Consider the following 14,851-nt stretch of genomic DNA (forward strand, 5'->3'; position numbering starts at 1 on the left):
CAACTACTGACTGATTTTTATGCTTCAAAACTTACCTGTTGGTAACTTGAGTGTCGTTAGTCTTTCTCAATTAAAAACGGTAATCTCCTGCAACCAGTGGGCTAGTCTGATTGTTCACAGTGGTGCTTTAAGTGCAATATCCTGGATCTGTCACACAGAAGTAAGATCGCAGAGGCGATTTCCTACTTTATATCGTGTGATTCTTGTGGCCAGGAAAGCCACCAACAGTATTGGTCAGTAAGTTGTTTCCCGTGTTTGTATGTTCATCATATGTTTCATTAATAATCAATATATTTCACTAATAACCAAATCATGTATTTCACTGATAATCAAATGCAATCCCCCAAATTTGTTCTAATTTAGGAAACAGAGTGTTTCTTAAGTGGCATGCTTTTTAAAAAATCGTAGCAGTGATCTCTTGAATTCTCTGGATTGCATTCTACTGTTATTGTTCGTTATCAGAGGATGCCATTAATTGGTTGAGTTGGATTGGATTACCTGGTTTGCTGGGAAAGACAGGCTTATTAGAAAGGTCAGTAATTTATACTACTTCAAAAATTCTTTTGTTCAGCCCAGGAATGACCTACTTTTTTTCCTTTTCTTTTATGTCTCTATGAAACTCAGAGATTCAGAAAGTAGGGCAGAAGATACTGATAAGACATTTGTCCAAATAATATGGCCAGTTGCTTATGAACTAAGTTCTTAGTCAAGGAAGCCAGCTATCAAGCGAAAATACTGTTGAGCGAGAGAGCACGTGTACGTGCACAATAAACTAATTTAAGAACAGATATTCATATAAAAAGATTAACTTTCAGTCTGGCTTGCTGTCTTTTCATCTTATCATCAGTATTACTGCTGGTGTGCAGATATTTTAGATTGATTGCTTTATGATGTTGACTGAACTCTTTGTACCCTGGTATCGAGATTGGTGGTAGACTGTGGAAGAGGTAGCAAAAGATTAAAAAAATATTTTTGTAATTATCGCAAACGAAAACGTTTCATGTTCTTCCACTGCATATTTTGAAGTGAAAAACTCTTTGTTTTCTATGTCTCCTGTCAAAAATATGAAGCTTTAATATGTCAGTGCCGTCTATTCAAATGGAAAGAACCATTTAGATATATTTTTTTCCTTTAGAGCTTCATCTTTTTCCAGTGCTGTGGCTGTTCCCCCTGGCAAGTTCTAGTTACATTCAAAATATTCAAATCAGTGTGTCTGATAAGGTTGCCTGGTCTCTTAGCTGTTTTTTATTTATTTATAGGAAGAAATATTTAAATGGTATTTAGAAGAAATCATTATACAGGTAGTACCAAATATATTCCTTACTCGTTTTCCTTCCCTCTCTCCAGCCTATTTCCGTGCTATGGGTCAGAATTTAACAGCTCTCAAGAGTGCCTGGCTGAATAGCAGCAGGCTTCTAAATCTCAAATCAAGTGCTCTTCAAAGCACCTTACTTCTCTCAAGATAAAAACTTGAGGCAGGTTTTTCTATCTGGCCTATTCATCAAGTATAGTCTACTGCATTGTTGACACTTCTAAACACTAAAGGGATTTTAAAGATCTTATTGCTCTAAAGAGACTTACTTGTAGTAGGGAATAAAGAGGTAAAATAAAAAAAAATCCTGACACATGAAAAGTGCAAAATTGAGTAACTGCTAGAATCATCTGAAAGCAAATAACTATAATTTGACATATAGTTTCTGTACAAAACACATCTTTGATGTAGGAACCTGCTCAAATGTTCAGCCCTCCCCCAGCTGCCAGAAAAAAAAATAGTAATGTTTATTTTAATCTCAATTATTCACAGGAGTCTGGCATTTAATGTGATACCGATTTCTATCATTCACATTTAATACATTTGTCTGAGTTTACACTGTGTTCTCCTGTCTTACACAGAGTCATTTAAAAAGGAATTAGCGTGACCTGTCTTTTAACCTTTCACTGGCAACTTCTCATTCTGGGCTTAAACTTCCTTTAACACGTCCCTTTGCCAAAGGGTAGTCAACGTGACAACTGGATCACCAATGCTTTTTTTTACCATTTTGCATAAGTAATATCAATCACTGAGTAAAAACCCGTCACAGGATGTTTTTGCATCAAAACAGGTTGATCCAACATCGTGGATATTAAATTACACTTCAGTGGCTTTTGAAGCCTAAGTTTATTTGGTAGAAACACTATAAAAGGCTTTGTTAACTGGAGCTTTAAACTGTAGCCCTCATAAGTCATGGGGAATCGATACTGAAAATAGGAGATACTGAAATATGAATTATTTAATTGCCATGATGTCACGTGGAAGTTACAGGAATTGAGCATGCTTTCATGTATCAGTACCAGATTTTAGGGTGAGAATACAATGATAGTTGATTTTTTTTTTCTGCTAGCCTGTTTTTTGCTTTACTGCGGAGCACCTGACAGTTGAATTTACCATTGCCCAGCTGAAGTTTGTAGCTCGTGAAAAGCTGCAAACATAAGCAAACTGGTCTTCCGCCTGGCTTCATGAGTGCGGAGGATTTCATAAACCAGCAATACATTTATTTAATACAGGGATTCGTAATGAGAGTTTGCACTTACAGAGCACTTTTCCGTCTCCAGCGCTCTTTTAAAGCGATTAAGTAATTTGTGTTTTCCTGCACATAGTATTCCTGCCAGGCAGACTGAGAAAACACCTATAGGAAAGGAGAACTTGTCTATGCATGAAAAGCAAATTTAAAAAAAAATAAATAAAAAATAAAAAAGCTGTAGAAAATTAAGCTGCTTCAGAAAGCTATTAAATTGTTCCTATCCCCGAAGCTTTACAAATGTGCTAATTGTTGTGTTCTGGTCATGTAAGATGTTTCTGCACGGAGCTAAGACGATTTCCTGTTGGTGAAGAGGGAGGGAGCGGAGGGCTGGCCAACAGCCTGCGATGAATCTTCCCTTTGGGCAGCGCGTGCTTCACTTCTGAATGCCCAGAAATGCTTCACAGATGTGCTGCGCTGCCTAGCAATGGAAATTTTCTAATTCTAGCTGACCTAAAAAAGTAAATAGACTGCTGAGCATTGGTCTGTTCCCGGTATAAAACAGCAGTGCCCCCCCAGCCAGCATGGACATTTTGCCCCACTGCTTCCTCACCAGAAACTTGCCAAACCTGTGACACTGCTCTCTTGAAACAGAGCCTTTCCTGGCCATGTTGTGTGTTGTTTTACGCTGTGTGGTGTAACGTAAAGCTGTACAGCTCACCCTGCCTGAGCAGAGGCAGTGCTGCGTGCCTTGGAGAGGTTTTGTAGGTGCGCAGACCGGCCACTGTGCCATTACCAGCAGCTGATACACAGTCAGGAGCACCGAGGGTGCATTTGCGGGTATAGTTACGTATTCGGTTTGTGTTTGTACATGTAACTTTTGAAACGGGTGGATTTTTAGGGAAGGGGGAAGAAATGAGCGTTGGCGCTGTACACAAGATGCAGACGAGGCTGCTGAGGCAGCAGCAGGGCAGGCCTCAGTGGGGCTGCTCCAGGGGCTCCGAGCAGCTCCCACTTTCTCCTGCTCTTCTCAGGAAAGCACTTCATTAAACCCTAGATTTCATACAATCTGTAGAGACTGAATACTCAGGATCACATGGGAGCTTCTGGACAATACGTATTTTAGCAATAGCTGGCAGAACTGTTCGATTCAGAAGTCTGATGGTATTTCTGTTATCTTTCTTCTTTGAGTTGGTAACTTGGGCATTGAAATTCATTTGCAATGGAGCCTTGCTAGGGCAAGTTACATGTCTTGGACCTTTCTGCAAAGCTTGAAGATCTATCTGGATGAAATCTATCTGGAAAATTTTATCAAGGGGCAGAACACTTTATGAGTTTATTTGTGTTGTTCCGCACCCTCAGATACAGTGATACTCCTTAAATGGAAGTATTAATGAATTTGCTGAAAAGTGACAAAATTGTTAAATGGAGCCAGAAGCTTGGTAGATTACAGTGAACTTTAACAGATAGCTTTGGATGAGAACTCAAATATTTGGTTACTTTTCCAGCTAGGCTGAAATTGTTGATATTGCCAGTACGGTTGCAATATGTTGGTCCTCCACAGAACAGATGCTTCTGTCTGTGAATGCTATTCCTCCCCGCTTCTCACTCACACAGCTTTTGTTTGCATACACAGAGTCTTGGTTGGACAGCTTGAACACTTCTCAAGCTTTTCAGTAGAGAGACCCAAGTTCTTGTAGAGCGGCGCAGGCATCGCCAGCAACTCTGGAATGCTTCCAGTGAGCCATCTGGGGTTTGATACGAAATCCGTACTTGGTGGCACATTGCAATGTCATTCAAAGAAAGAGGAGATGCAGCGGAGGCACTGACTCAGTGAGGTTTCCTATAGTTGTAGGACTGAATTCCTCCCCTTGACCTTTTACTCTCCCAGCTAGAAATTTAGTTTAAGCTCGTCATCCAGGTTTCCTGAATAAGCAGCAGAGATGGGCAAGCACTTGCAAGAATGATTCATCTCACCCTAAGTATATAATATAGGTTAGACTGAATGGCTGACTTGTAGACAGCTGCAATTAGGTTGAATGAATCCATCAGGGAAGAGAATGTGACATGAACATTAGTGTCCATCCGGACTATCCCGAGAGCCCTAGAATTATTCAGCCTTGCATTACGGGTCCCACAATCCTCTTACATAAGCTCGGGGAGGAGGGGTTCAGCAAAAAGAACAGACCTACAGGAGCAGTGTTATTCTGCTTGCTTTGCATATCCACTGTCAGACGTGTGAACTACCATTTGAATTCAGAGCAGCATTTCCCTTCAGTTTGAAGACAATATTGTCCAATCTCAGCTATAACACGGCTAGATAGTGTATCTCCTCCTGCCCCCCATGTTTCCTTTTTTTCAATCCATCTTCTTTTCAGCCCTTTGTCACTTAATTTCTTCCCCTATGCCTGTTCTCTTCCAAATGTCTTTCTGTGCAGGATATTCTTTCTAATCTAATATTTATTTATTTATTTTTAAGTTAGAAGAAGAAAAAAGCTTTGACATTAATATGATAATTATAAATCGTGATATTTTTCATTCTGCCTGGATATTTTATTTTTCATCTCTTCCTCTTCATCCACTTTGTGTATTCAGACTGCAAATTCTTCAGGACAGAGGCAGTCTTTCAACATGTGCTTGATAAGAGCCTGGCAAGTACATATTGTGGTACTGTGGAAGTATTTCATACATTTCTGGTTGTATTTGAGTTCAGGATCAGATGAGCAGTTGAACAGCTGTAGCACGTGGAGTGCCTATAACCATTGCTGATTATTCTAGCCTTCTTTACAACAATGTGAGCTTCTTCATCATGCAGAGACTGCAGTCGTAATATAAAGCGGGTCTGTCACTGCTAGGTGTGCTTTAAGCACCAGACCAACATTTGCCATTCCCAAGCATCGCAGAATGGAAATCTCCTGATAGTCTTCTCTTCCCTTCACAAATAACAAGTCATCTTCAACACATCTTGAAGGGTGTTTTTTTTGGAATGAAAGAGCCTGTTCAAACAATTGTTCATTGCTTCATTTCCTGTTGCTGAAAAGTAATGACTAATGCTGCACATGGAAAAACCCACCAGTGCCTGCTCATGCGGTAATGGAAGCTCTTCAGACATCTTAAATCCCCTAGGGATTCATTTTACACAAACATATACAGAACTGGATTTTAATAGTACAAGTGATCTCTGAAAGATTTTCACTCTGCAAAATCCAGTGTTTAAAGAAATCAAGTTTTAAATCTAGACACAGGAATTGAGATTCAAAGTACTTGGCATAGTTTTCTAGAAATCTAGAAAGAGCTGAAGCAGTACCGTGCAGCGTATCCCAGCAAATCAGCGCAGCTTGAATTTAATCATCTCAGTATTATAAGATCAATTCCGTAAACTAGATACACTGGAAAGCTGCACTGAAGAGGCACATACTAAGATTCAGTACTACGAAATGTGAAATGGCTTTCACAAAATCTATCAGAAAAGGAAGTGGATTTATTAATGGTTCTTAATTTGACCAGGATACTTTGAAGTCTCTTTTAAAATAATCTTTTTGTAGTGTTGGAAACTTACAGCAGAACATCACTGTCTTGCAAATGAGCTAAAAGTCATAATTTCCCTTGTTTTATTTTATATTCTGGAAGTGATAGAAAGTGTGTTATAATTATGTTGAAGTATTGTAAGTACTATTAGCTATATATTAAAAATTATTTTCATATTAGCAATTTATCCTTTAGCAAGCAGGCAGGGATATGTAGGTACAAGTATATTTATCAGCTATTCTTAGTGGAAGCTTTCTCTCATCACCTGATGTTAACACTAATTAATTTTGACAGTTCAGATTATGCTTCAACTTAAAAAAAGAAATAGGAAATGCATATGGTAGGTGTGCTTATTTTAACATGGGTTGATACAGTCGTGATTAGCTCTAAGTCAATCACGGCTACCTGAAAAGTAGAAAATTTTAGAATGCTCTTTTGAAAAGTCAAGTCTTTTATAATTGATTTAGATGATGTTTCATTGCTGTGATCTAACAATGGTAATGTAGCATCTGTGAATATCTGTGAATGAGATGAAACTGAGTTCATGTCCATTATACAGAAAAAACAGTTACAGCTGTTCTGTGTCCTCGTTTTGTTGAAATACTGAGAAAAATTGTAATGTGAAAAGGAGTTTGAGATTCTTAATAAATGAGTCTTAAAATAGTTTGCCTAAGGCCTAATTGCAGTTATGGGAGGATCATTTGACACCATTCTTATCACAATATGAAAATGCATATAGATTGTGAGACATTAATTGTAACCAAACTTCAGGATGATTTTGTAATTTCTGCTAGAAGAGAGCAAGGCTGGTTGACATGACTTTTCTAGTCCTTGCAATGTCTTCGGTGGCAAAGGGCTTACTGTTTTGCCACAGGAAGTATTTCCCAGGTTTATTAAGCCAGAAGAACTTCACGGATTTTCTTAGTGATATTGCAATGTTGTTATGAAGGTACATTGCCATAAGTGATACGTCACTCCGCTAGACTACATATCACATAAAACATAAATCATTTCATCATAATTCACATCTCTGGTGTCTCTGAATTTGTGAACTTGACAAGGAAAGAAGCCAAAACTTACAGCCACCACTATGTCAAGTATATGAAGAAACACTTCTCTTAGAAGAAATTTAATTTCATACCTGCACATCTTCTTTATTTATATTAACCCCAAAGACAGCAATTTGTTTTTGCTGAAAAGACCGGTTTCAGAGCTTGATGGTGACCCATTAAGAAAGCAGGGAGCAGAAAGCCAGAGCATAGGAAGGTGGCAAGGACCTGAGCTGGAGTGCAGCTGAAGGGTTTTGCACTGTTTTGGCCCTGACACAGGCAGCTAGACCCAGCTGTCTGGGGCCGTCGTCTTCAGTGCAGAGGCAGAGAGACAGCTCCGTGGCTATGCCAACACTTGGCATCCCTCCACTGGGCTCCCTCTTTTCTTAAATTTTAGGTTGCAGATTTGCGTTTCCAAATGGAATGTCCTTCTCCCCAGCCTGCCTCTGTTGTCTTATTCTTTATCAAGAAATCTATTTCCAGCCAGGTCACCACGACCACTTGACATTTTGATAATTTTCATGGAAGAAACCAGGTTCTTCCCTCTGAGAGGAGGCTTTATAAAGCTGCATTGCTAACCTCCTCTAGATTTCTCCTTAATCCCCCTTTTTCATCGCACCTACAAAAATGCTTAAGTCTAGGTACCTAAATGCTAAGTACCTAGGCTTAATGCCTAGGTACCATGATCATTGAAGTAATTACTAGCAATTATAAATGAGGCAGTTAAAAAAAAAAAAAAAAAAAAGTAAAAAATAAAGCATAATGCAGGGGCAAAGTGGCATTGTAAGCAGCAGTAACAGGAGATCAGCCTCTGTACCTCCAACCATTCTCGATATCCCTTGTGTGGGCTTAATAGAAAGGCAAGAGTTCTGCTTCAAAGAGAAGCAGGATATAAACTCGGAGCCTGCATCTTTCGTTTTCCCAGCATTCCTAAAATTCTTCTCCCCACCCTCCTCGTCCCCCTGATCCAAATCCCTTAGGCTTTGGTTACTTCAGTCTTCATAGAATTGTAGCAAATGGAACTGGAAGGGATCTAGAGAGGTCATTAACCCACCTCCCTGCCCCAAGGCAGGGCTCTAGCCATGGCAGACTAATAAGCAATTTTTTGCTCAGATATCCAAAGAAGTAGAATGGTGACGATTTTTTATATATTTTTTGTTTTAAGCTGCAGTTTTGGAAGTTAAGGCTCAGTTGTTAAAAGCTTCATGTAACTGTTAGCAGAATCACAAGGTTAACCTCGATGGAATTGCGTTAGTATTCCCAAAATTAAGAACAAACTCCTACCTCTTTTTTGATCAACGATTTTGCATTGCTCACGTCATTACTGATTCATTTGCTGAAGTATTACACTTACAACAGATGCCAAAATACAGTAATGATTTGGGAGAATCACCGTGGGTTTAGATTGTTGCCAATATATGTATATTTGCTTATCATATTGTTACCAAATGTTTTTATACTTTTAATTGCTTAAAACGTTCCCAATAATATGTTATTTTAGTAACCCTCAATTAATTTTATGGAACGTTGCTGTTTCTTGAATGTCTTCCACCTCAATTATTTCTGAGTACTTTAGTCAGCATAAAAATAATTTGTACCTCTCACAGACAAATATTTTCATAAAAATATGAAAGATAATTTGAGCAGCTGATTGTTGTTTATACCATATAGGGGCAAAATGAGATTTCACTAGTTATTTCTGCAACACGGTGCCAATATATTCTACAGATGGATATGTGTAGTGTGCATGGGTAGCTGGATAGTAATCAGTTATTTAACGTTATCTCTAGTAGCTAGCTTTTTGTTTAACCTGTCATTGGTCACTTAGGTTCAATTGTATTATTTTTACTTTATTTCCAACCCCTTTTATTGTCAGTTAGAGCCTGCGCACCGTTCCTATGCATTGTGTACCTGAGGTATAATCACCAGCAGCAGAGGTTGCTAGGAAAACTCTGCTGGTCAATCCTCTTAACACGGAATAGAAAAAAAGACTGTTCTTCACCATAAATCTGTAAAACAATTCCCTTGGTAAAATCAGCTACACTGGAAAAAAGAACTTGCTAGTGTTTTTGTAAGCTAGTGCTTTTGTCTGCTATTTTTGTCTATTTTTTGTTGGTTAAAAAATAAAAATAGAAAATCCCACCCCAGCCAAGTGCACCAGCCCCCTGGAACTTCCTAGCACAGCGGTGATGTGAGCCTTTGCAGCCCTGCCTTCCTCGGCAGACCCATGTCAGAGAAGCATCAGTGCTGTGTTTGGTCCTCAGCACTGGGACCGGACTGAAGGATCCCAGCTCAGCATCCCCTCTGGCCTGTCACCTGACGTATTCTTATCTTCCTCTTCTTACCATTTTTTTCCCCCCCATTGAAAACAAATAAAGTCATTAGAAGTTTTCTTCAGGCAGAGGGAGGAGCAGAGACAAAGTATGCAATAAGTTTTGTCTGAGCTGTTTTCCTTTCATAATGCATGCCCTGGAGCTGTGTGCTTAGCTGTGTTCTGTGTAATTGTGCCTATTACCACAAAGCCTTCGTGACCTGCCCAGGACAACTGAGGTTGTCCCTGTTCCTTCCTCCTGTAGTGTCCTTCTGAAGATGCTCGGTTTCAACCTGACAGCTTATATATTTGTATATTTACTGTATATTACTGTATATTTAACAGTTATGCCAGGATGTGTTTTTTTGCTGTCCTACGATAATCTGCCTCTTCTGTGTGCACACTCAGGGCATGCAGCCTGGCCCTTTTCTGGGGATGTTCCCACTTTCCAGCTGGGAACTTTCCTACCCCGGGCAGGGAAGAGCCAGGGACAGATTGAGGACAAGAGGAGAAGGACAAAAGGATGAGGAAGATGAGGAGGATGAGGGGCTGAGGCAAGGAAGAGTGGCCTGAAGCTGAATGTGAAGCAAGGCATTAGGAACAGGAGCAGGGAATATGGGCAGAAATGGGCAAGAAAAAGCCAGGAGTGGCAGAAATGCAAACGAGGGGCTTGGAAGCAGAAAGCTGCAAGTGGCTGGAGCAGAGGCTGGGGTGCAGATACCTGGACAAGGGATGTTTTTGTGTTGAAGATCAGCTACAGAACGGAAGGCCTGGGCACTGACAGCTAGGATTGCCTAAGTGAGCAAAATCAGGCAAAGTGCTAAGAGAGAGATTGAAAGGGATGGGGGTCACAGCCTCTGCAATAACAGAGAAGGCTGTCCACCAGAAAACATTTTGTCCTAAACTGGGACTTCAAATGCAACTGTTCCTCTGTGGTCAGCAAATATCTGTGAAAATGTCTGATCGTTCTGTAATGCTGGTGCTCAAAAAGGATCACAGCCTATTCATGCTCTCACTTAGTGTGTGAGTGCAAGTCACTGCAGTGCCCACAGTGGTGCCAAAAATAAAGGCCTGCTCTTTAGCCTTTGGATGCCTGTGTAATGCCACGTGATCCATTGCCAGTTTGTTTGTGTTCTGAGGCTTCTATTTCTTTTTTTAAGGGGGTAAAAGTACTTCATAGGATTAATATTTGCAGTCCTGTTTATATTTTGAAGCTGCACACAGAAAATATAAGGAATTTTGGGATGCCTATTTAAGCTTTATTAAGATGCAGTATTTGTGTGTGCTGTGATTCAGATCGCAATGGCAGGATAATATCCAGCTGTTTTCAGGGGACTTTGGTGTTGCTTATTGTTCAGAATAAACCCGATCTGAGGATGCAAATGGCATAGGCAGTGAGATACACTTCTGGAGATCTGGCGATTTATTTCAGTATTTGAAAACCGGGATTGTAGAGAGGGCAAGGATTGCAAGAGGGATGGTCTCGTAATTAAGAAAATTGAAGGATATCTTGGAGTCTGGTACGTCTCTTCCACCCACCGTTTTTATTTCTGTACCCTTGCTTCATGTCTGCCCCTTTCTGAGGACCTGCCTTGGGGTTCCTGAAGAAATACTGAGCACTCGCAGCTGCAACCGAAGTTACCATCTGAGCACGTGAAATGCTGCACGATGCTAAACATCCTGGGAGAGCAAGTCCTAAACGGCTCAGATTGTGTTTCTGAAATTGACTCATGCCTTTTACCCTATTTTTTATGTGCCCCGATTCCCTGTCCATGAAATGGAGGTAACTTTGCTGCCGTATCTCACAGGAATATTAGGAAAACAGCACAGTTGTGTTTGTGGAGAATTCAAGTGCTATATGCTGACATGGGCTATTGAAAAGCCATTCTGCCTTCGGAGCAAGGTTTGAATAGTGTACAATAAATACGTCAGAAAAGTTCAGAGTAAACAATGACAAGAAAAAAAAATACTGAATAGCTGGTCACTAAATGAGCAGTGTGCATCCTCATCCCTGAATAAGATGGGAGAAAAAGCATACGTGTGTGCAGCTAACCACTGTATCGTGGCAAATACAGCTGTAAAAGCTTAACTCAGCCCCGCTCTCCAACCTCAGCATCTTGCATTTTAACTTTTCCCATCTGAGTCTTTGTGGATTTATAAATCTTCTTTGTTTTCTGTTTCTAATACATTTTAGTGGACAAGCACAGCATGGAATAAGAGGCTGCGAGTATGTCAAGGATTTTGTGTTTTGTTTTGACCACCCCGGTAAACCCAGGCCAGCATAGCAGGGCTTGACGTGGTTCCCCACCCACAAGATGAGGTGGTCCCTGAGTGAAACCAGTTTGCTGAGTCTCGGGGCTGTTTGCTCTTAATCGCCTCATTCCAAATCTGTGTGGCAGACTTGTCAAAAAGGTCAATAACTGCAAAAAAAAAAAAAAAGAAAAGAAAAACAAAGAAAATGATGCTGTGTTTCCCTTGCGTCTTCCCTGGTGAGGACAGAGACAGCCACGGGGAGCGGGAGCAGGCAGGACTGTTCACTTGCACATCCCACACACCAGGTGCCCTCTACCCTGTTAGCAGAGTGCTGAATACTTTTTGGGGAGGGAAATGCGACGGAAGGATCTCCTGAGTGCTCCCCTGTGCTTTCGGCAAGAAGCCGTTCAACACTGGCTTTTCCTCGCCCTCTGCTTTCCTCCCGTGTGCCCCAAGCAATCCCAGTGGTACCTCGGCTCTTTCTCAGCAGGCCACCACAGCAGGCGTGTGCCCTTCTTTGTATTTTCTCCGTGTAGAAATGGGACCTTGAGGACTGCAGTTAATGTCCACAGCTGTGCCTGACCTTTGTAGGAACGAGCCGGGAACTGTAGGTGCAATTTGCCATGCCAGGACTCCGATTCAACCAGCTGAAAGGCAAGAGCCCCACTAGCGGTACCCACAGGGGGGCTTTTCACACACCTCAATGGTGGGCCACACGGCCAGCAGCGAGCTGAACACACCGCAGATAGGGATGCTTTCCTGTGCTTTTCCTATCGAATCCTTACCTGGAGGGAGAGGGGATCCTGTGAAAGTTGCAAAGGTATCGAATAAAGGCTGGCTGTGTATATTTCTGTGTTCTGACAAGAGCACAAATACAGCAAAAGTAGACAATAAGCATGGTCTGCGCAGCCCGATAGTTTTGCAGCCATTGCTGTTATCCTGCTCCCTCCAGAAAGCCACGCAGCGTCGCCTCTGCCTACTAAATCTTTCAAGAAATACGCTTCTTCCGTGATACCAGTTTCATAAATTATTGCACTGTAAGATGCTCAGCTGTCTCAGCTGCCTGGCTTTCAGAGCTGCACTGTGTCCAAAAGCCAGCCAGTAATTATCAAACTAAAGACTCGGTTTTCTGCTAATTTTGCCTTACTTTACAAAAGATAAATCATAATATCACGCCTTTCATGTAAAGGCATTCTCAGAGGGAGAGTTGTAGTATTTTTGTCATAGCCAAACTGTAATGTTTGTTGTGCAAGAACTGCGTGCTTGTGGACAACGACATAACCCGTGCCTCAGTTTCCTCATCTGCAAAATGGCTGTAATGTCCCTACAGCTCAGAGGGGAAGGCAAAGTTTACTTAGCGTCTATGATTGCCTTATGGAAATGCAGCTGCTATCGCTGTTTGCTTTTATTGAAAGCTGTCAGTAGAATATGAAGATGAAACACTTGGCAGAATTGTGTTGCAGTTCGGGTGATCCCTCTGTATCTTTTGTCCATCGTATCATTTATTTTCGGACTCCACCACAAGGTACGCGTAAGTGTGTGAAATAAAATGATATGTACATTGTCATGGCATAGAAATCCAAGGATTTCATGTAGCTGGTGATATAGAGGCAAAACATTTGTTTTCAAGGGAGAGTTGTGCAGATATAATTAAATACCTTGAGCAAATCTGGGTTTTGTTTAGAAAATTTTCATGGGAAGAATATGTTGCAATTTACAGAATCCAGTATCTTGAAGCACACAATGAAAACATACAAAGCTATTTCTCGGTCCAGCTAAAAGCACATATGGGTAGATCTTATTTGTGTGAGTAACATCACTGAATTGGGAAGAAGAGTGCATTTTGAAATACGCTACGGAAAATAAATTCTACTGCCGTCAATCTTTCTTTTTTTCTCTCTGTTTTCTCTCTCTTTTTTTCCTCTCTGCCTCTCTCTCTCTCTCTCTCCCTCCTGAAAATCTCCTGCCACAGCGCCTGCACTTGCCTCCAGACTTGTCAGACACAGTGAGCCGCTCAAGCAAACAGGATCTGGCAGAATCCGCCAAACTGCTGAGCTCAGGATGTGGTGCTATGGCCATCGGCAAGAAGCACCTGGACTTCTAGTGATTTCTACTTAGCAGTTTCACTCAGATTTATATGACACTCTAATTATGAGTGATAATGACTTATATAAATATTTTTCTTAATGATTTGCCCCAGCAGTCTTTAAAAATACACATTATCATATGATGCCTTATTTTCTTCGTTCTGGTTTCATTGTATTAATTTGGGGCTTGGTCGGTTTTTGCTTTTTGTTAAATCTTCTGTTGTGTTGGGTCTTGCCATTGTTCAACCTTCTTGGAAATGTAGTGTTTCTTCCTTTCCTTCAGATATGAAAATTACTTGTAATCCTTCAATTCTAGGTGTTTTTTTACAATAAAGATAAAGGGATTTTTTTTCCCAATGGATTTTTTTGTATGCATGCATTTAATATTTTGTATGAATAAATTGGGCTGTTTACTGAAATGAATTAATGAAAGTTATTCATTGTCACATGTTATTCCAAGAACAAACTGCACATTTATTTTTCTTAAAAACACTTGTTTTTGTAATTGAAATACTGTATTAAATTTCAGAAAATGCTTAAGGTGTTTTATAAAATACATAATAATAAATATAAAATACATGAGGTCGTTTTTATTCTGATATGCCAGTAGTTGAGAATGTTGGTGTGTTTTTGTTGTTGTTGTTGTTTTTTTGTTTTTTTTTTTATCAGAATATATTATAGGTGATTAGTTTGCCTCATGGGTTAATACATGTATTAAAATGCACTTGAATGAAATTTACTAAACGTAGAAAAAAGAATTGATTTCCTTATGTAGTTCAAAACAGTAATCCTAAACAATTGAAGTCAGCACTATGAAATTATGTCAACAGACATAATTCAAGATTGAAATTCAAACTGACAGCTACATTAATGCTAGAATACCAGAAGAGTGCATTTCAGCTTGGGGAAGAGTATCACAGCATGCTGGTCTAAAACAGGGCAGAACATAGAAGTAATTCAGGCTTCTGTACCGTCATATCTATATATATACTGCTTGTGAACTTACCACTATTTTGTATTCATCTCTGTGTAAGTATCATCAAACAAAAGAAAGGTAAAGCAATGCTGACCTGTAAATTAAAGTGGTTTTCATTCTTTCTTCTGAGGCTGCCTTCCATTTTGAAA

General features: G+C 40.2%; 1 protein-coding gene across 1 annotated transcript in view; it reads left to right on the plus strand.

Moving 5' to 3' along the window:
• The window catches only part of ELP4 (elongator acetyltransferase complex subunit 4), a gene marked incomplete at its 5' end in the record, with an annotated part of 140,559 nt that extends 126,204 nt beyond the window's left edge, over positions 1–14,355 (plus strand). Inside the window, one exon of the mRNA XM_082761378.1 lies at positions 13,612–14,355. Coding sequence (XP_082617504.1) covers positions 13,612–13,743 — 132 coding nt within the window. The 3' untranslated portion in view covers positions 13,744–14,355. The remainder of the gene's footprint in view (positions 1–13,611) is intronic.
• Between the last annotated feature and the right edge of the window lie 496 nt (positions 14,356–14,851).

This window comes from Aythya marila, assembly GCF_965140915.1.
Source record: "Aythya marila genome assembly, chromosome: 5".
Classification (NCBI taxonomy): domain Eukaryota; kingdom Metazoa; phylum Chordata; class Aves; order Anseriformes; family Anatidae; genus Aythya; species Aythya marila.